We start from the raw sequence: 21576 nt of genomic DNA on the forward strand, positions 1-21576 counted from the left end.
TTGAATTTGAACTCTTTATGTACCTGTAAGAAATTTAAAGTAGCATTTTTTAACAATGCATTATGTTTTTTGTAAGTTTTCTTTATTTAACACTTGACTAGTTTGACGTTATTTTTCTTCTTTTCTAGAGCATGTTTATTTATGTATATTGTTTTTATCGCCCCCCAAAAAATCTGGTTCAAGGTGCTGAGAGTGACACATTTTTCTCTTTCTCTCGCAGTTTTGTATCTTTGGGATCATAAGTTGAAGGATTTGTACTGAAGTAGGCTTTTACATTGCAGGGCGCATGTAATGAGTGATGCTATTCATCCAGTGTCGTGTTTTGGTTGAGACTGACTCACTGGAGGATAAGTGGTTTAGGAAGTGGGAGTGAGGCGCTTCCTGTGAATGACTGAGGCCAGAGGGAGATAAAGGGGAGCCTCAGCATTCTCCTTCCTGTCTCAGCACCGTGGGGAAAAATAAAACACGATGCTGGGTCATTTATTTCCACAGCACCATGACATGAAGACACAAAAACACACATATCTGAGTACCCAAAGACACACACACACACACACACACACACACACACAAGTGCTCACGCTCACTCAGTGCCCCTTCGCCATTTCTCACCCGACCTCACCAGTGAAAACCGATATCTGAACTCCATATAGATTTCCTTAATCAAACAGTAACAAAGTGCAGACACTACATTAATCTTTGTGTATGACAGTAGTATCGACTGGGGTTCTATGAGCCAGGAGGCGAGTGTATTAGCTGGTGCCAAGTCTTACCCATTCTGCATTGCAGCAGGATCATATGTTAACGCCATGCCAGTCTGAAAGAGAAAAAACAACAAATTATACGGCCTATCAAGATTACATACAGTATGGGAAATAATATTAAAATGCTGAAGCAAAAGAAATTGTGACAACTTGTCCTACATTACCACCTTTTATATCAGTTTTTTCAGTGTGACAATGTAGTGTCATCTGCTGTAGTAAAAAGGAGAAGGCAACAAAAGCAATCACTCTCACTCTAAGTGAGAAGCCAGTTTCTGATATTTACTGACAGACAAAAATAAAGAATGGCGATTTGCAACGAAGCAGCAAAACACACAGAAAGAAGAGGTCAACACTTTTGTTTTAAGCCTACTTTTCAATAATGACCTAAACAAAGCCAAAGAGAAGACTGTGGCTGGAACTGATCAGTGGGAAAGATACTCAATACTCAACAAAGCCCACACTCTAAATTCTAAGCGCAACTTATTAGAAAAAATCAGTCCAGTGCATCATGTTTCATCTAAGTGTACAAAAGATGTTCTTCCATGAATTTAGTGACAGGATTTCAAGCTGCATTTAACCCTTTTAAAGTGTCTCTTATTTATATGTTTATATGTTGTCTAGAGCTGGGCGACAGAACGATAACGATATGTATTGCGAAATAACTTTTTCTCGATAGAAAAATGAAACTATTGCGATAGACCTCATCCCTCTCTCTCTTCCTGTCTTAAAAAAAAAAAGAACAGCCAATCCAAAAGTAGCGCATAGCCGAACCAATCACAGCCGCAGCGTCACGTCACGTCACGTCATGTCACGTCACTTGTTACGTACAGCACAAGTGCCAAGCCGCACATGTGTATTTGTTTGGGAAGCAGCCAGCCGCCGTGCTGGCCGGGTAATGGAGAAAATGAGTTTGCCCGCTAGAGAAAAATCAACCGAGAGCTTGGGTGACCAGATTACCGAAGAGAACACAGATGACGGTTCCAATGCCGGAGAGATTGTCGAAAGGAAGGGCCAGAGAAGTTCCGTAGACTGAAAGCGCTAATTTGTCATCGAAAACAACCAGGAGAATCCCTGCGAAGCAGCAACAGTCAATTGAGTCGGCTTTCTCCAGCGTCTTACCATATGACAAAAAAGCTAAGAGACATAACGACATAACGAATGAAGACATGCTACCAATAAACACGGTCGAAAATGAAGGATTCAAGCAGCTAACTGAGGTAATAGCTAAGCTATACAACAAGGAGAGATTGAGAATTTCCTTTTAGTTCTCAGTTTACTTGATATTGACAAAAGTTAGTCAATTTTGTCTGTTCTTCTGTAAAACAAAGTAAGATTTATTTTTAGAAGTAATATTTTGTTTCTAAGTGGAATTGACAATTTAGTGGTCTGTTTTGTTTGTTCTATTTTGAAACTTAAATGCTTTAGCGGCTGCCTTTTGTGTAGTTTGCAATATTTGCCTTTATGTATCTGAAACTGAAGTCTCATGTTCCTTAAGTACATCTACCCTGTTGAACTTATTATGGGAAATAAATATTTAAATCAAAACAAGCTGCTGATTATTTTACATTTTACTTGTGAGCAACGGCACATTTAAATCTTACAAATATAGTTATCTGGCTTATATCGTGATATATATCGTTATCGCCTGAAATGAAAAAAACATATCGTGATATGAAAAAATCTTATATCGCCCAGCTCTAATGTTGTCGTAACTCGGACACTGATGGCTTTCCTGATCGAACGTACTTCTGTGAAATACAGTTAGATCCATTATTTGTTGGACAAAGATATAATTTTTGTAGATTTGCACTTTATAGACCACAATTATTAAATTATATAGGACTTAAGTGCAGACTTTGAACTTTAATTCAAGGGGTTTTACAAAGTTGTTGCATAAACGTAGTTTTCATGGCCACATGAGGCTTACTCTCTTATTATTCAATAACAAATGAAGCAGACATAATATTTCAAGTTGAGTGAGGCCATCCTCATAATCAAAAACTACAATGAATCTATCAGACAGACAGCAAAAACATTAGGAGCGGCCAATCAACAGTCTGGTACGTTCTTAAAAAGAAGGAATGCACTTGGCCAGAGCAAAAGGCCTGAAAGACCGCACAACAAAGTGCATGATGACAGAGGCACTTCCATGGCTGAGAAAAACAACATCAAACATCTAACCAAGTCAAGAACACTCAAGGTGATAGGTGTATTTTTTGTCAAGGTCTACGATCAACACAAATGTAAATGCAGAGAGTTTACAACAAGCCACTGATTGCGCTCAAGAACAGGAAGGGCAGATTAGGATTTGCCAAAAAAACATCTAAAAGAGGCTGCACAGTTGTGGAAAAATTCTTTGGACAGATGAAACCAATATGGAAAAATATCGACAAGGAGAGAAACAGCCAAATCCAAAGCATACATGTGGCATGCTGTAATTCCTAAACAGTCCATGCAAAATTTTTGTGAAATTCCTTGACGTAAAGTTGAAAGTTTGCCCTTTAATTACGTTATAATTGTTTGATTTCATATTCACTGTGGTGATGCACAGAGGCAAAACTATATAAATCATGTCTTTGTCCAGCTAAGTATTCAAGAAGGTCACAGACTAATTTTCTGTACATTTAACCGCTTCTGCTACCTATAAATCAGTGTTTTCCTCGTACGGGCTACTTGTATGTCACCTGTATGTCACAGGCAATGCTGTTGATATATTCCTGCACTATTGTGTCCAAGATAATTTGCTGTACATTTATTGTACTTGAAGAATAACTTGATTAAGATCCTGATTGTTTTTGTCCAAAACGAATGAAATCAAATCTAAATCAACTCATTCCAAAGTGGAAAAACTGACAAGTGACAAAGCCAATGTGGGGGAAAGCTTAGTCAATAGGACAAAGCGAATTAGTATCGAAGACGCGCTTTTCTATTTCAACCACGTATCACCGTGTTTTTATGAATGAGAGGAAATGAAGAAATGCCCTTTGGAGAGAAAAAGGAATGAGTGGAATGATGGTGTGTGTACATGTGTCTAGGTAAGCGTGTGAGAGCAAACCTATCCATGAGTGTGTGTGTGGGTGTGATTGTGTGAGGCCCTTTTTTAGAGTCCAGGAGAGAAACCTGTGTGCCGCAATCCTTCATCTGCATTCCTGAAGGTTCTCTCCCCGAGGAGAGCTAATCCGATTTCTTTTAACGGGAGGCTGCTGAGGATGGCAGATTTCATCAGCATACACACATGCACACACTACACATTTACCCACACACACTCATTTTTTGCCCTTCCTTTCCCTCACTTTGCCCTCCCTCCCACTCCTTTTCTTCTTCAACATCTTGTGTTCTCCTTTCTCTCTCCGTTCCTCACTCCCCTCATCGCTTAATCTACCCCTCCCATCTTCCTGTAAGTCTTTTGCCCTTGTTCCCCCAGAGGGCTACCTACACTGAGCTATACAGTTAAGGGAATAGTGACTCAGAGGTCCAAGGGGATCAGTGAGCCTGGACCGAGCCCTCGAGAGTGAGCAAAAACACAGACTCTCCACCAAATGACAATGTCCTTGCTTAAACTAGAGATGTGTAGGGACCCAGGCATGTGTGTGGCGACGGGCCTTTGTGTTTAATTTTGTGCATTTGCACAACTGGTTGTAAAAGGCTTTCAGAGACGTTTTATACCAAGCTGTAAAGGCTGAATGAAGCCACTCAGTCCGTGTGCTTTGTAATTATTTTCTACTTTAAATTTGGTTTTTGCATCTCTGAACATCTCTTTCTGCAAATCCATACATGCAAAGGTCTCTGTGTATGTATTTATACTCTCCTTTTGAAATCCAAGATCAAGAGAGTTGCATTGCACGCCTGTCAGCATGTTTGCGTGCGCGACTGTGTGTTCCCATGCTCGCTAATAGCAGCGGCAGACATGGCCAGCTGTCTCGGTGAGGCTGATAACTCCCCTAAGTGCTGCCCTTGGTTCCGCGTGTTGATGAATTCCACAGCAGAGAAGCTCCTGACCGGAGGACCCTGCATAGCCAGTGACTGATTACTGATGCAGTTAGCTTTTGGCTCCGTCAAAATGAGAGGAAAGGAAAAGACACAGACAGACTGTGTATCCGTCTTAGCTTGATCCAAGACTGCAGAAAAAAACTTGACTTTAATGCTGTACAGACCCTGTGAACAAAGCTTGGCCTTGATAGAAGCTCCCATGAACAGACCTGACTTTCGAAGACCGAATGGCCATTTATGTGAATTTTTCATGCTTATGCAGTAAATAAGACTTACTGTAGCATGTATTTTCCACTAGAATATGTTTTCCCCTCTATGTAAATGTAAAACGGTAAATATGCCCTACTGTACCCACAGTAAAATCCCCAAATGTAGCACAGTGACAGATGGCTCCAAACTCATGAAAAAGCCATAGAGTATGACTCAGTTGTTTCTTTTTGTAGTCAATCATTAATTCAAGTTATCAAGTTTAGCAAGTTGTGAAGAATTATTTTGCATTAATATCGTTTCAACTGTGCTCTAGGGTTTACAAAATGAATTATACTAATGTAGTCTCAGTGAAAATGTGAATGCATTTTATCATGGCAATAAAGCAGCTTTTTTTTTAGCATATTATGTATGAAAATGCATGTATGCATAATTGTGTTTAACAGCGTTAAAAATGTGAGGACAGCCTATATTAGCAGTTTTAAAGACATCTCCTGTTCTCTCCTGTTACAGAAGTGGTTTTCATACTTATTCTGACATCTGGGCGCCCTTCAGAAGCTGAAAAAGTTCACAACCTTTTAACTCTCAACAACAACATGCTAAAAAACATGATCTAAGTTCAATTTTAGTCTAATAAAAGACAGCTCAATAGCATCAACAGTTGTGTTTATTTTCTTGTGCTTAAATCATATTTTGAAAGCCCTTTTCAAAGATGCACCACAACCCTGAGGCTTTCTAGACATTACCCTGTACAAAAGAACGAAAATGTTTGGCATACATTAGCCAGTCTTAACCCTGCCAGCTTTATAGTAGAAAATCTGTCCAAGAGCATGGATATGGAGCAGTGCAGATAAAAGTGTGAGACCATGTGAACTTCCTTGTGCAGGTATCTGCAGGCAGCTTCTTCGCCTAAACCGAGCTGAATATTTCTAGTAATTAGGACCCGGCTCATCTGATAAATCTCTTGCTGTGTACTACATAGGAGTAAGGGCAGCTTCGACTCGATTCTCCCAATGTTTTTTGGTGTTCATGAAAACAGCTCCACATCCCCACTCCGTGCCCCAAGGATGACCCGCCAACCCCTTCCAAAAACCACAGGAAAACCAAGTCGAGTCATCGTCTCTGTGTCCTCACACACACTGACCCGCTCCCTCCCTTCATTTTTTGCCTGCTATACACACATTTGCTTCTTCTGCCTCGTGGCTACACACACAAACACACACAGGGACATCTGTCAGGCTTTCACACAGACTGGAAAGCCGGATGTTTTTTTTTCATCCACACTCATTCCCCTAGAGTAGGTGCTTGAGAAGTGTGACTTTGAAAGTTTTGTGTGTGTAGGAGTGTGTGTTGGTGTAAAAGAGTAAGGATGTGAGGAGAGAGAGAGAGAGACAGAGAGAGAAGAATGAGCACCCATGGCGCTAGGGTCTGTGTCTGCGCGTGAATGTGTGGTGGAAGAAAAAAATGCAGTGACTAATATGTTTGTCAGCATGAGACAGCGAGAGACAGCACTTTCTAGACTCCCACTTTGGGTAGTTTACAAGAAAATCTGTCATATATTTCTCAATCCTCACCACCAGCCACCCTGCAGCACTCAACCCCTTGTAACTCCTGACTGATCATGCAATGTGTTCCCTCTCTCTTTCTCTCTCTTATTCTCAGTGAGTCACTTGCTCTTTCTCTCTCCATATGTTGCTGTGGGATCTGGGAAGACTTCAAACACGGGAAGAGGAGACAGTAGACAAAATGGAAGAGAAAGAAGCTGCGAGGAGGGAGCATTTAAATATGGGTGGAGGAAAAGGGGAAAGAGTGATGGAAAGCTAAAGATGTAGGTAGAGCGAGATCTATACTGTAGAAGGAGAAGGTAGAGAGACATGTCGGAAGAGACAGTAATGGATGGCGTAGGCTGTTGCTTCGCTTCATCTGTCTGCCACAGGGAGCGGAGTGAGGAATGGCCTCAGTTCTGATAAACAGACTAACATGTGATGGCCATCTCCCATCTCCCCTGCCCACAGCTGATCAATGACCACACAGATGCACACACATGCTTTTAAGGGCCATCCACTTTATTTTAAGTGTAAACGTACGCAGAATGCACTGCAGTATCACAGTTTTAGATCAACCAGACTTTATCTGCAGGTGATCTGAGCTGCATTGTGATCAATGTTGGCTGTAATGCTCTCTAAAGTAATGCATCGCTGTAATCACATTACATTTCTTCAGTAATGCAGTCATTTACTGAATTACTGTACTAAAAAAAGGTTCATTACAAATGTCTTCTATCAAAACTGTTTGTTTTCCTTCAGTTAGTTGATTTCGGTTTGTGTGCAGGGAGGAAGAAAACGGTGGAGGGATGTACAACTTTTGAGGATTGGAGAAACTACAGGAAAAGACAACAGCAAGGTGGTAGAGTGCAGACTTCACTAACAACAGAAACAACTGCATTATACTGCGAACAGAACACGGGCTCTTTGCAAGCATCTGCACGGACAGCATGCTAACAAAAAACTAGCAAAGAGCCCAGAGTGATGTTAAAGCTGAGTGTTTGCAGACTCCAGTCCAGCAGCCAGAGCCTGAACTTCAACTGGTAACAAAGACAGTCAAGCATGTAGCACTGTAGCCTCCATTTCTACCTGTATATGTTTCTAAAGAAGAATCAATGTGGCAATTGCTTTGAAGTCTCTTTAGGCTGGTTTTCAACTTTGCTTTACGTTCATACGTGAACACTAAAAGGAAGATCACACGTGTGCCCTCATTAATATAGGGATTTTCGTCTGCATGTGGAACTGTAGCCTAAGGTTTAAAAACAACTTGTAACTATGGCTACGTTCACACTGCAGGTCTTAATGCTCAATTCCGATTTTTTTTTATCAAATCCGATGTTTTGGTCTGCTTGTTCACACTACAAATAAAATGCGACAGGAAACGCGCTCTAGTGTGAACGCTCAAAGCGGCCCGCATGCGCAAAAGAAGACGTTACACACAACGCGCTCTGTTTAGACCCAGAGCAAACAATATTGTTTGACTGATGGCCCTTAATATAAAGACTTCGGACTTTACGTTTCCCAATTTTTGCTTTAAATTATTCTGTTATTTACATAATAATGTAACTGACCTAATAATGATCCTTATTGCAGTTTTAGAGAGGAGCGGTGCTTCAAAGGATAGTTGCAGATTTCTGTCAGAATCTGCAGATTATACAGTACAAATAAAATGTTCACGTTGTCTTCCCAACAGTTTCACTGACATCTACGCTGGATGGCCAGGAAGCGTTTGCGATGTCTTCTCGGGCGCTTCTCCGGCGCTGATAATTGGCGTCTGTCTTGTGTCAGTGACGTAAAAGACGGATTTAATGCGACATGACCGTTCAAACAGCAGTCGCTTTCTAAAACATCGGATATGTATCGGATTCAGTACCACATACGAAAGTGACCCAGATCAGATTTGTGCCGTTCACACTGTCACACCATGATCGGATATGGGTCGCATAGGGTCAAAAAAAATCGGATTTGATGCGCTTTCACCTGCAGTGTGAACGTAGCCTATGTGACAGTACATTTTGGGTAATACTGCGAAGTAATAAGAAAGTAACGTTACAAGTAGTATAACTAATGGCTTTCTCTTGGAAATAACCACATAACAAACAGCATTATTTTTAAGAAAAGTAACAAGCACTGTATAATGCCTCGAGTAATCACCCAAACATTGGACAAGACGTGACCCACGTGTAAATGCAGTCTGTAGAGAAGAACAGATTTTCTTAAGAAAACTGTAAGGTCACCTAACTCTGGCTGTTGCTGGTATCCCAAGGGAGCTCAGCAAAGACACAGATGTGAAACAGAGCCCATACAGCAGTATACCTTTCCTCGACCTAAGACCTGCCATGAATGATGATAAGTCTGCCGCCTCTGTCTCCAAAATTCGTAAGCAACACTGTATAGCAAAGTCAAGATTATATAGATGCCTATTCTGACCAGATGTAAGCACAAAGGTCTATTATTAGCTCTCAACAGCAGCATAATGTATCAAAGCGAATGTTAGGTCAGCAGTCTGCATCATGTTGCTGTTGTTTAACCTCTATATGATGTCGTCTTTACATGCCAAACAGTCGTTTTCATATTAAACCACCTCATTCTCCAATATGTTTTAGCCGGTCTGAACTTAAAATAGAAACACTAATTACGCAATTATGCTTTGAGACAATACAAGAAGATTTTTTTTTAATTTGCTCTCATTTCTCAAGTGTTTTTCAGAAACTGACAAAACAGGGTGGCATTTCTAAGATTTCCAAACTTAAAGTTTGACATAAAACGAAATAAAGCACAAATGTGCCTTTAAATGCCACAGAATGTACACAGAAAAATGCAGTTCACAAAAAAGTGGAGATGAATCAATACAAAAACCAATTATTTATTCTCAAGAGGCTTTAATATTGGATGCATGCAGTGGGTGTAAATCTGCAGAACTTATTTTTTTGGTACAGGGTTCTGGGAAATCTGTTGGAGTGAAATTATGTTCAAACACATAAATTTGATGAGCAGCTTTAAAACAATAAAAACTAAAGTAAACTGAAGCTCAAGTCTCCCTAAACCCACATTTATACCTCAATTTTGTGGATTGCGGAGGGGAGGAGAGTGTTATGATGCAAAGGAAGGTACGGGACGACAATAGTGAAAGTTTCATGCTGAGACACTTACAGCATGTTTTTTGAATTGAATCTGAAGGACAGAAAACTAAGTAAATATTCTTCTTATGAGCTTTTAGCTCAGCCTCTGGATGAACTCAGAATTCTTAAGAAACTCTGAGTCTCGAGTTTTTCCTTTTTCCCTCAAGTCTCTTCTTCTTTATAAAGCCCTGAGATACGCTGAAAACCTTACACTAATTAGCAAACATATTTGTCCAAAATGTTCATTTTTAGTGTTGTACTTTTAATAGTGTAGCAATTAAGGCACAATAATAATAACAGAGAAATCCAAGGACCTGGTAAAAGCAAATTAGTAAACATATTTTACAGGCTAATATATCACATCGAAGGTCAAGTGTGTGCACTGTATGCAATGCAAAGAATGCATTATGGCAAAATGAATAAATGGTTGTCTATTTAGGCTGGATCCGTCTCCTTTACAAGGAAGCATCTGATCACTCCCACATACACAGTCATCTCACTTTACCTTAAGTCAACCGAGCTGACCCTGCCAACCTGTCAATGTGTGGGCCTGAGGGGATGTAGCAATGTGATTTAGGTGAAACACGCTTCATTGGTTTATAGGTGTTAGGTCTGCTGAACATGTGATGGACAGACACAAACACACACACACACACACACACACACACACACACACACACACACACACACACACACACAGAGCCTGTGCAGAGAATACTCCACCTACGTCTTGATGCATGCTCAATAATTCAGTGAAGGAAATCCCGGAAAGTTGATTCTGTTCATCTGGACGAAGTGTTTTCAGTGGGAGGAACGTTTCCTCACTCGTCTAACCGACTTCTTCTCAGCTGACTGCAGCTTTCCTCTACCTTATAAACAGTTGCATAACCACCAAAAGTAGCACCATTGACTAACAGTGAGCCATGAGCTCAGTTTCATGATTGTTGTCATGACCATTGGTCGATGGCCATGATAATTGTTCACAGAGAGTTGGAGAATGGCTGCGATTCAAGCTTTGTAACACAGTGAAAGATGTAGTCATGGCAAAACACAGAAGAGCTACCTCATCCACCTACAGGCCAGTGGCTATTCCTTCAATGATGAGGATGTGCACACATCCTGGGCAGGTATGGCTCCTGGTTTGAGCGGGGAGTAAAGGAGGCCATTTGAATGTGGAAAGGGAGCAACCATCGCTAAAAGGAGGAGGAGGCAATCTTCTGACAATCATGAATCTGAGCTGAAGAAGTCACTTGGATGAGAGATGAAACTGTATCCTCCACATACTTCTTCACACATACTCACAAACTGCGTCTGCAGCACACACTAAGACGTATGGAGAGTTTTTTTTGAAGGACAAACATTCCATCTTTCCTCGTCTCCTGTAACTTGCAGTTTCAGCACAATCGTCAGACTGAGCATGTGCAGCTGCATGTGTGTGTGTGCATTCTCTCTCTTCTATATAGTCCCGTCTAAAGCAGTCGCGTACTTGTCTCCTCTGTTCGTCCTTTCCAGTATATCCTGTTGGTAGTCTAAGAAAAGATTTTAACCTCGTCTCCACATGTTACCATACCGTTTCCAGTTTCAGGTTTCCCAGCATTCTGCTGTATGGTGGAAATATACGCGCTCAGTGAGGCTTGAGATGCATTTTACATGACAGCACATATACATCTGGAGACAGTTTGATTGATATGTGGGCTATTTTTCTTTTCTTTTTTTTAAACATCTCCATACATGATAGTAAATACAAATGGCAGCCGGTAATACTTTACATACTGCCAGATGTTGTAGCCAACTTCTTCTGTTGCCTTGTGAGCAGGGTGGAGCCATTTCTTAGAAATACCATTACCTCAGATGGTCATCTAAAGATGTGGTGCTACAGTAGTTAGTGGAGTGTGAGGGAGTGGTGTTATTTTGTCAACTCATCCGAGTAGCAGCTTATATTGTTTTTAACACATTTACTCAATTTTATTGCCATTTTATCTGTGAATTTAGCTTCTAAGTGAAATAAAAGTATAGTTTAAATCACCAGCAAAACTAAAGGAGGTGTATGCAAAGAGTTCAGCATTTGCTGAAGAAATCTTTATGTGATTTACTATTTCATGAATTGTACTACACCAAAACCCTGTGGAAGATTTTTTTTCCAGTTTTGGGTGAGAAAGATAAACACTGGCGTAACATCTTACCTCGCCTTCTCTGTGCCACGGCCTTCCATTCTGAGGGTACTTGCTCTGGCTTTGGCGTTTCTTCTGCCCTCCGTCGGCAAATTTGCACAGCAAAGGCTCCGTGGGAGCTGCAGAGAGAGAAAAGGACAAAATCATGTTAGCAGAAGTGCATTGTGTGACCTTTTAGAAAGAAAGAAGCCCTTTTGAACTGTGTCCTTTGTCTCTTCTTCGACCACTGCATCTCTTTCTCTCTCTCCTCCCCCTCCCTCCGCTCTGCCTTCCTATGGAGCTCCTACACAAATTCCCAGTCCGGTGATGTTGGCAGGCCCTCCCTATCCTTGCAAAGGCTGGCAGCCTATGAAAGAACATTGCAAGGTATTGTTGAAATAATAATCACAGTAATCGCTCTTGTAAATACCTCTGAGATGGTAACACAGGACCGCTCTGTCAGCCAAAGCTTATTTCTAGAAGGCGTTCCTGTTCCTGACGCATAATCCCTCCGTGTTTTACTGTAACAGCCATCTCCTGTTTTATTTGAAATTTTTATGTCTTTTTCCACTCAGCAGCCATCAGCGTGAGCACCTCACTGGGGTGCATGGTTTGAGAGACGGCTGATATAGACGTTACTGTGCTGTTCTTGGTGCAAACACTAGGGGCAGGCTAAGGGTCCCCCGAGATGAAACCCTTACAGAGGATTGACAGATGCTCTAACTTCAGAGCTGGCATCAGCAGAAATAAAGGATGGCTTGAAAATGAAACAGCTGTCATTATACACATTAAAAAACAAAAAAGAAAAAAGCCCCCCCGAAGAGCGACCTCATCTAAGCTGTATCTGCATCAAAAGCCTTTTGTATGCATAATTACCAATGAAAGGTCAATGAAAGTGTTGCGATAACCTAAGCCGGTGTAAAGATAACTTGCGAAAGGGCAGTTTCCCACACTCGTGCTGCAGGTGAGCACCTAAAGAGGCAAAAATTGGTTCAGGCAGATGACTTTCCTGATGAGATAGTGCAGAGAGGAAAAGCAAATCTGAAGACAGTCAATGTGGAGAGAAGAAGAAAGAGTAGGGGGGAAAAAAAAAGCATGAGAAATGAGCGGCTCTCTTGGCTGGGGACCTGGGGGGTCTTCACAGTGTCCGTCCCCTTTTCAGTCAGCGTCAGCGAGATCGGAATCTCTTAAGACACAGACTGGGGAGATGAAACAGGGGAAGGGAGACAGTTGTATAAACAAGCAGAAACACAGGAGTACAGAAAGCGTAAAGAACATGAAACAAGAAAAGGAGAAGATGGTGAAAGAGATAAGGGAAATGGCTGACCAAGAGAATTAGAGTGTGAGCCTAAACCAGGATCAAACAATCGCGTCCTGGGAGAGTTGTACAGTTCAGCAAAAGTACAGTACACACAGAGCCAACAAGTTTGTCCAAACACTGAACCGATGCTGCTCTGCACCTGGTGGCTTAGGAGAGAGCTGACGGCTCTCCTGTCAACGCATTCACATTACAGGCCTGGCAGCTTGTGACACGGAGGCTTTGTGACGACACTGGCCAATGATGGGGGCTGTCTGCAGGAGGCTGAGCAAAGGGACCTTTCATCACGCCGTGTCAGAGATGACACCGAGAGAATTGTTGATGCTTTAATCTCTACTCCCAGATGTTAGAGGTGCTTTGGGTCCTGATAATAATGCAGCATCACAAGACAGGAGAGAAAAAGCTTCTGTCTAGACTGACAAGGCAGTGACAGCCATGAAACAACCTGAAGTTAAGTGAGCTCATGACAAGCGACTTTGTCAGGCGATAAATTGATTAAAAAAAAAAAAAAGGAAAGGCCGAGGCGTTAATGAGCTAATCAGATGATTTGCTTTTGCATTTAATTTTCTCTCATGCCAGGAATGTTGCTGCTGAAAATATGTTTTTGTTAGTTACAGGAGATGTCTGAGATGCAAATGAGATGAAGGCTGTGGAGCTTACGGACGTGTGTCTGCATTTATGTGGCTAAAGGGGTACTATGGGGCTAAATGCACGCAAACAAACTCTAGAAAAACAGCAAGAAAAAATTTAACTGTGTTTCTGTGCCTTTAGGGTCCACTACAGCACCAAACTTTTCAGAGTCAGCCAAAGAAAAAGTAGCAGGCAAGGGAGAGCGCGAGAGACACTACAGGAGAAAAACAACAAAAGCTCCTCCAAACCTCTCCTTTGGCGCTGTGGGAGATAATTAGCTATTGGAGAAATTTGGAGAATCTGACACAGAGCACGCTGACGTTCCCCCAGTGACTACATCCCCAGTTCCCACAGCGAACTAGCCCATTTGTTTAAGACTCAAGCCCAAGATCAACAGCCTCGCACCACCCCACCCTCCCTGTGAACACACTCACCCTTCTGTAGCCCTGAAACACACACCCTCCTCCTGCCCTTAAAGTCTCTTTGCTATAACCTTTGCAAACACACAGAAATAGCCAAAGACACATACACAGAATGGAAGTCAGTGCCAGGCCATAAACCCTTCTAGACCTCTCGCCACACGCCGTCATCCCTGGCACGGCCCAGAACAAACTGGGCCACCGACTACGTTCCAGCTTGCTGATCCTGCGTCTTTAAGGTAAAGGCTTCAAGTATTGCCTAATTCACTTTGGCTCCAGAATATGTGTTTTCGGGGGCTTCTTGCTATGAACTAATTTACTGCCCCTTTAATGATTCGACATCATGGGAAAAAGATGAAGTAGTTTTGGTCAGAGGTCAACAACTGCCGCTAACAAGGTGCTCCGTGGGAACCCCTAATTGTTTTTTATGTGGGTTGCTGTAGGAACTGGTAAACACGTTAACGAGGGGTGGCTGCGGACATGCGCACATGCATTATGGGCTTTGAAATATGCGCACCAAGACCGACCACACTCATGCACGCACATGAAAGGGGAGCAGTTTAGTGAGAATAAGATGCCTGTGCTGCCAGCCTCGTTTGATCATAGCCTTGGCTCAATCATGCTCCTCAATGTGCATTTGGCTCTGAAAAGATAGTCATGGCATTCTGCTCATCAATAGATGCATTACTAACCAACAAAACGAACCAGCAGAGGCATGGAAATGTACTCGTGTAAATAACGGCGACAATAGAAATCTAAATGAAAGCTTGTTGAAATTTTCACTTATTAGCGCTATGTTCATAAGCAATTATTGCTGTTACAGTTGTTTCCTACGGGACTGCATCTGGTCGAAATCAGCTCTTTAGCTGCAGACAAGCACAGTGGCTTTTTTCTCTATCTCGAGACAAAGAGCGCTCGTGCGCTCCGGATGGCTTGAAAAGCCAGCTGAAAAACATCTTGATCTATGAATGCAAATCAGTACATGTATTATGACACGTCAATTTCGGCCTGTTGTACATTCATTTGGTGCTCTGAATTGGACTGTACATCTGTTTGGCCTGAATGGTGAAATCAATGCAGGAATGCTCCATAGTTGCAGAGGGGCTGTGTGAAAGGTTTTGCTCAGTGAAACAGCCAGCTTTTCACCATCAAGACAGTTACAAAAGAGGCCTCTAAGAAGGGTTTGGAGTCAAACTGGGCCGGCCTTGCTTTGCTCTCAGAGTGTCCAAAGCAATAAAGAGGGCAAACAGAGGGAACTGTTCAGCCACTTGTACCAAAATATGTCAACCTGAAAAGATTCAGTGAAAGCAAGCTTTCGACTTCTCAATGACAACTTTAGCTGAAGGTTCCTACGGGTCTCAGAAAAGTCTCAGGAAGGCTCACTGTGTTTTACTGCAAGGACATGTTAGGGGAGAACATGGAAAAGGCAGAAAGAGGACAGTATTTTATTGGAATTCTGCTCTACTCTGATGCTGCTTGAGGGGATCTCTAATTGGATCAACAACTGTCTGATTCCCTTCAGCCAGCTTGACCTGTCTGCCCAGACTGAGGAGGCTGTGTCTTATGGGGAAGAGAAAGAATAAGAGTGGGAGGGAGAGAGAATAAGAGACATAGAAAGGCACAGAGGGAAACAGAAGGCGTTAGAAAGGCACGCCATTCTGGAGAGAGATAAAAAGATGCTAGAAAAACATATGACAGGTGGATAGGACAAGAAGGGTCACAGAACAAAACTACAGCACTGCTGCATATACGTCGCCATTGTCAGAGTCAAACAGACAGCCTCAGAATGGCTGCCAACCTAGAAGGCAGGCAGCAACAGCTTTCCTACAGGGAGGGCTTTGACAGATCCCAGTCGATAGCTCTCACAACTGCCATGCTGGCCTTGCATCCTTCAGCATGGAAATGAAGACAGTCTGCCAGGCGTTTTGCTGACAGGGACGGCACACATGGCTCAATGACACGGCCCAATAAATGGAGCCGGCGCTGAGAGGAAGGCATGGCAGAGAGCGACACAAAGAGGAAAGGGAGATAGATGGAAGGACAGATACAGTGTCATAGACAGACAACGAGACAAGAGGAGATGGTGACAGAAAGAGACAGAGGGGAGAGATTCACCGAGTTTAGAAGTGACAGGCACAGTCCAGTTTTCACTCTTCCGATCCATACTGTATAGCTCATCTCTTTGAGTGGGATGAGCATAGGGAGAAGGATGTCAACAACAGCTTGCTTCTCATCCTGCATCTGCTACACATGCTCAATGGCTATTGATCAGCTCTTGCTTAGACTTCCATAGAGGGCCTCTGCAGCACGCCATGCAGTTCTGGTCTGAGATGATATTATGGATTACGGGAAGGGAAATGGAGGGAAGAGCCCTGCATGCGGGCGGTAGAAGCCTGATCGATGAGCTATTGCACACTTAACAAGAGTAATGTTATGTAGGGAGTCTCTGACATGCTAATCCATCTCTCACTCTCTTTGTCCATCTCCCTCAATCGCATTTCTCTCTGTCGTAGTTATCTCCTGTCTGCATCTCTCACTCCCTTTCTTTTTCTGTCTTTCTCTCTTCTGTCCATCCATCCATCCATCCATCCATCCACCGCAGAGCACTGAATCCAGACCAAATTTAGACAAATAAACAAAGCTGATGGATGAGACGACCTCCATGTAGGTCTGGCACTGAGTCAGTCTCTAACAGCGCAGACAACTCAAATCGACTGAAACCATCTCGTGGTAATGGGAATACAAAATGCAATTGCCAAGGAATATGCAGAAATCAATGCGAAATGATCTAACAGAAAGGTGAACAATACTCTACTTAAACACTGAGGTGTAATTATTTTAGCAGCTGAAAATATGGGTTGAATATGATTGCACTTCAAGTACTGACTCTGGATTAATCTGCTTTTGCATTAAATTTGAGAGCCACAAGTGCAGTGCAGCGCCAAACAGGAGGAGGGGTTTCCAGCTGCTCGCTGACTCCTGGGAGACGAGCTCTGATGTACCGGTGTAACGAGAACTTCATTTTAGCTTAATCAGCTAATTCCACTTGCTATTCCCGACACTAAGGTTGCCATGGTGAGTAAATAAATTACTAGAAACAACAAGAGCAGACAGAAGTTTGTGAGTGAGTGAGTCGAAGTTATGCTTATGTGTGTTTGCCAGCTCTAATGAATGGCTCACAATCCTGCATCCATATATTGAAATAACATTTATACAGGCAGACAGTCCCCACTGCATTCGGTCCAAATGGCATAGTTGAGTGCTTCTGGGTCCTGCAGTCAGCTGCAATGTTTAAGTGGCGGTGGCAGATGTTTCTAATGTTAAAGCCACACAAGCTGCTCTACGCTGCCAACATCTTTGTTTCTGCAGTAGGTCTCAATATCACTACCAACTTTATACAGCTGGCCAGGGTGGCAATTACAGTAAAAGTGGCCACAAAAACGTAAGAGCAGGGTCCGAGATTAAAATGACTATTTGTACAGTGGATCTGAAATAAGATCCAAGAAAATATGCACCAGGCAACTTAAGCTAGTACTTCAGATAGATAAATCTATAAGTGGGAAAAATAGACTTTGGTGTTAAGGATATTGATGATGTGTTGTACTCTTCAAAAAGCTACATCACTTGTTCCCCACTGAACTGATGAAACAAGCTTTGGAAGAACAGACTAGATTTCTTTTTCAAATAATTTATAATATGCATGAGAATCTTCTGGGTCTGGGTTTTTCAAGATAAAGTTCACCCCCAAATTTTCCACCAGCCTGTATTGCCATCTAAACTGACTTTGTATGAGTTGCCAAGCTTTGGAGACATTGGCTGCTGTGATGTCTACCTTTTCTTGGCTATAATGTATGACACTCAAAGCACTAGTAAGCCGGTGTGAGAAGTTTCATAGAACTTTCAATGAATTCTTCTTTTAGTTTTTGCATCTGCCAATCAAAACTATCCAGCACCGAACTAACATTACAGCTCAGCTGATGAAGAATGTCATTAATGTTTACATTGCAGGTAGGCTACAGTCCCATGGGCCTAGTGACTGGCTAGCAACCATTTGGCAACCAATGACTGTGAGGGAAGAAATGTGTATTGCCTGACTAGATGTGAGTGGTGGCTGGCAATCGCTATAAAACTGAATGCTAAAGGCATGTTTGCACAGGTCTAGAGACTGGTCAGCAACCACCTGGAAACCAAGTGCCATAAAATCACTCAATGAAGTGCGCAATGTTGCACGGAAAACCTCACTGATTTACTTTGGTTGGTTAGTTATGAGTCATCAGTAGTTTGTATTGAAGATGCAGACTTGTCTGCAAATACTTGCAAACTACTTGCGAAGGAGTGTTGAAAATGTGCAACATACGGAGACCATTCGTCTGCAAAGTAAAAGTTGCACCATTTGAAATGTGTTGATTTCAAAGGCACAACTTTTACTTTAAAGGTGAATGCTCTCCATTTCTAGTTAGCATCATAATTTTCCAAGTTTTGCTACAGCTAAGAGAGTAAATGGTGAGTTTCTGCAGACAAGTTGGCATCTTCTATGCAAACTACAGGTGACTGTGGCAATCTGCAAGTGACCAAAGCAATCAGAAAGTTGTGGTCCAGAAACCTCTCTGTGTCACCGAGCAACCACTGGTTTGGGAATACACATTTTTCCCTCGCAATCGGTGGTTGCCAGATGGTTGCCAGATGGTTGCCAACCATTCTCTAGGCTGGTTAACTCTTCAGTGACACTGTTGCTGGGTGTAGTTTTTTGGAATAAACTGTTCAAAACAAGGTTTCTGGATTTCACTTAGTGGGTCAGGATTTTTTGAAAGACATTTCAGCAAAGTTTTTAAAATGTATTATTTGGTACTTCTGGCACCATGTTACAATTACTATTTAAATTCATTATATTCAAGAGAAGAAGACATCTGTGATAACTTTAACACTGGGCATCACAGTTTAAAATATTTTAGATGGATCAACAACACTACAAGCCCCAGGTCAAATATGTACAATTGATTTTAGGGTGAACTTTCCCTTTAAAGGTTATATGGTTATATTGGGATAATAATTCTTTATTAAAACTTTCAGAAAAAGATAAACAATACATTTAAATAGCATTAAAATATTAACCCAGCCTAAAAATGAACATTTTAGGGAATTAATAAATAAGCCTTCACTGGCTTGACCTTGTGGTGTGAAACAAGTTCTGGCCTGTGAAACTGCCCTTTTTTGGCTGTGGCAGAAGGACACAAGAGTAGTTGTTGCCGGACTTTGCCTGTGGGGGTTGACTTGTGCTTCTACGCTCTGTGTCACTGCCTGTGTGGGCAGACAGCGAAACTAGCTCTGTCCCTGTTAGCAGAGTATTATAACACTGCCAACGCCTCCAGTGACCCGTGAAAACTCCCATCTATAGAGATGAATCATACAGCGCTTTGTAATTCAGCTGAACTGCCCATCTACCAGACCTACAGCAAATATTTCTCAGTATATATGACACTGGATCAGAATCAGAATAAATCAACTTTAAGCTCTGACAGTACGCCTTAAAATGTATCATGTACTCTATTGTTCTGTGAGGGGAGGTTTGAGTCTCCTGTGAAGGCTTCATCACTTATATCTAGTATTAAACCTGAATGCATATTAGCATCTTACTCAGCTTTACACACCTTCCACGTTATCATATACAGCAAAATTTAGGTTTATTTATCAAGGCGAGGTTTTGCTGAGCGGGTTATTTTTCAGCACTTCTCTGCTTGACATTCACAAAGTTACTCAAATTCACACTAGGAGTGCATTACAAACAGTCCTCTATTATTGGCCAGTATAAAACTCTGAAGAAAAAGTGGATGTTGGGTGTTTTTTAAATAACATCTTGCCTCAATTTCCCTGGTGGTCCACAGACCCAAACTTCTGGTTCTCTTTATTATAAGCTTATATAACCTTTAGGTTAGCATTGCTTGAGAACTGCTAACAACATTTGAACATAAGCAGAAAATATGCTGCAAATGAAAGAGAGCCACATCAGTTAGAGTAGCACACAAAAGGCAGTGTGTCTGTTAACTAGGTTTCCACCGTAGGGGCTTCCAGTAACAACGGTATGGACAGGAAAGAAAATGAAATTACAGCACAATAAATGAATTATCAATAAAAAGCCTCAATACTGTATCTGAGGGAGGATCAATATGCCAGAGCCGGGCTGCAATGTGGGCCCAGGGCTGCGGGTAGCCAGATCAATAATGTCACTGGGGGTGATTGACGATCAATGCTACCAGTGACATTGATTTATGATCGATGAAAGAAGGGCACCGACTAATAAGGGGGGAAAGGGTGGAGGGGAAGTGTGCATGGGGGATTCCATAGAGTCCCCTTTACTGTAACTGATTGGGGATCGATGAAGAGTGGCACCGCGGCTGATTAGGGATCAGGCCGGTCTCTGGCAGAGGAAGGCGGCTATGTGTGAGAGCATTTGGTTGGTTGCGTGGAGACCGGCTTGTCTGAGCTGAGCAGAGCTGCAGAGACTGTAATTAAAGCTGTGCTGAAAGGAGCTTTCCACTGTTTGATAGAAGCTGCAGGTGCAGCTCTCTTTGCTCTTTCACTTTCAAAAGAGCAGCCATGCACACACACCCACACGCGTATAGTATACACTCTTTTATGCTCACTCAGAAACATACAGAACACACACAAACCCAAAGACGGCGCAGGAAGATCTGCACTGTTTTCCTCCACCCCACCCTCGCAGAAATCTGTCACCATCACTGACATCCTCTCTCTCCATTCTGGCTTGTTTTCAGCCATATTTAAGAAATTATCACTGCTTTTAGATTCTTCCAACTAACCCAAATGACTTAAGTATCACTACTGAAAAGAATGAATTAAAAGTAAAGAAATAAAATAATCTTTATTTCTTTATTGTCTTTCATTTCATTAGTTAACTTGTGTTGGATTTGACCTTCCACAATCAGGTGATACTGGAAGTAAAAGCAGCATATTTTATGTTAACGATGTAGCTACAGTAGTCATATTTGCTCCTGATTACTGTAGATGAATGGGTCACACTCATGTGAGACATAATGCTACATTTGTTTAAGCCTTTGACACACTTATGTTGTTATACACTGTACATATTTGTTATACGACGCCTACTGTAAATTAAGTGCAAACAGATTTATTTTCCATAAAAAGGAAACAACAAAAACAGTTACAGTATGGAGAGCTGGCTTTATGACTTTATCAGCTTGCTATGAATGGAACCGGCTGCTTTAACTCTAGATTACAAAGAGTCGTTGCCATGGCCATGAAACTATTAAATCTAGTTTCTGGTAGATTTTGTACTATTTAACCTCTGTTACATCCTGCACACCAAGATCATTGTTTTAAACTGTGCATTTCTTTTTTATCTATTTTTTTTCTTCTTCTTTTTTTTTTTTTTACATTCACTGCTTTTTTTGGT

At 41.9% G+C, this 21576-nt stretch overlaps 1 protein-coding gene across 4 annotated transcripts in view; it reads right to left on the minus strand.

The window, feature by feature from the left end:
* LOC100693099 (RNA-binding motif, single-stranded-interacting protein 3) overlaps positions 1-21576 on the minus strand; it is a 293155-nt gene that overhangs the window by 38498 nt on the left and 233081 nt on the right. For all 4 annotated transcript variants that reach the window (XM_025902108.1, XM_013275898.3, XM_025902109.1 and 1 more), the window contains 2 exons: positions 11811-11917; positions 774-817 (listed from right to left, as the gene is read on the minus strand). In XM_025902108.1, coding sequence (XP_025757893.1) covers positions 774-817; positions 11811-11917 — 151 coding nt within the window. The remainder of the gene's footprint in view (positions 1-773; positions 818-11810; positions 11918-21576) is intronic.

This window comes from Oreochromis niloticus, linkage group LG22 (assembly GCF_001858045.2).
Source record: "Oreochromis niloticus isolate F11D_XX linkage group LG22, O_niloticus_UMD_NMBU, whole genome shotgun sequence".
Taxonomy (NCBI): domain Eukaryota; kingdom Metazoa; phylum Chordata; class Actinopteri; order Cichliformes; family Cichlidae; genus Oreochromis; species Oreochromis niloticus.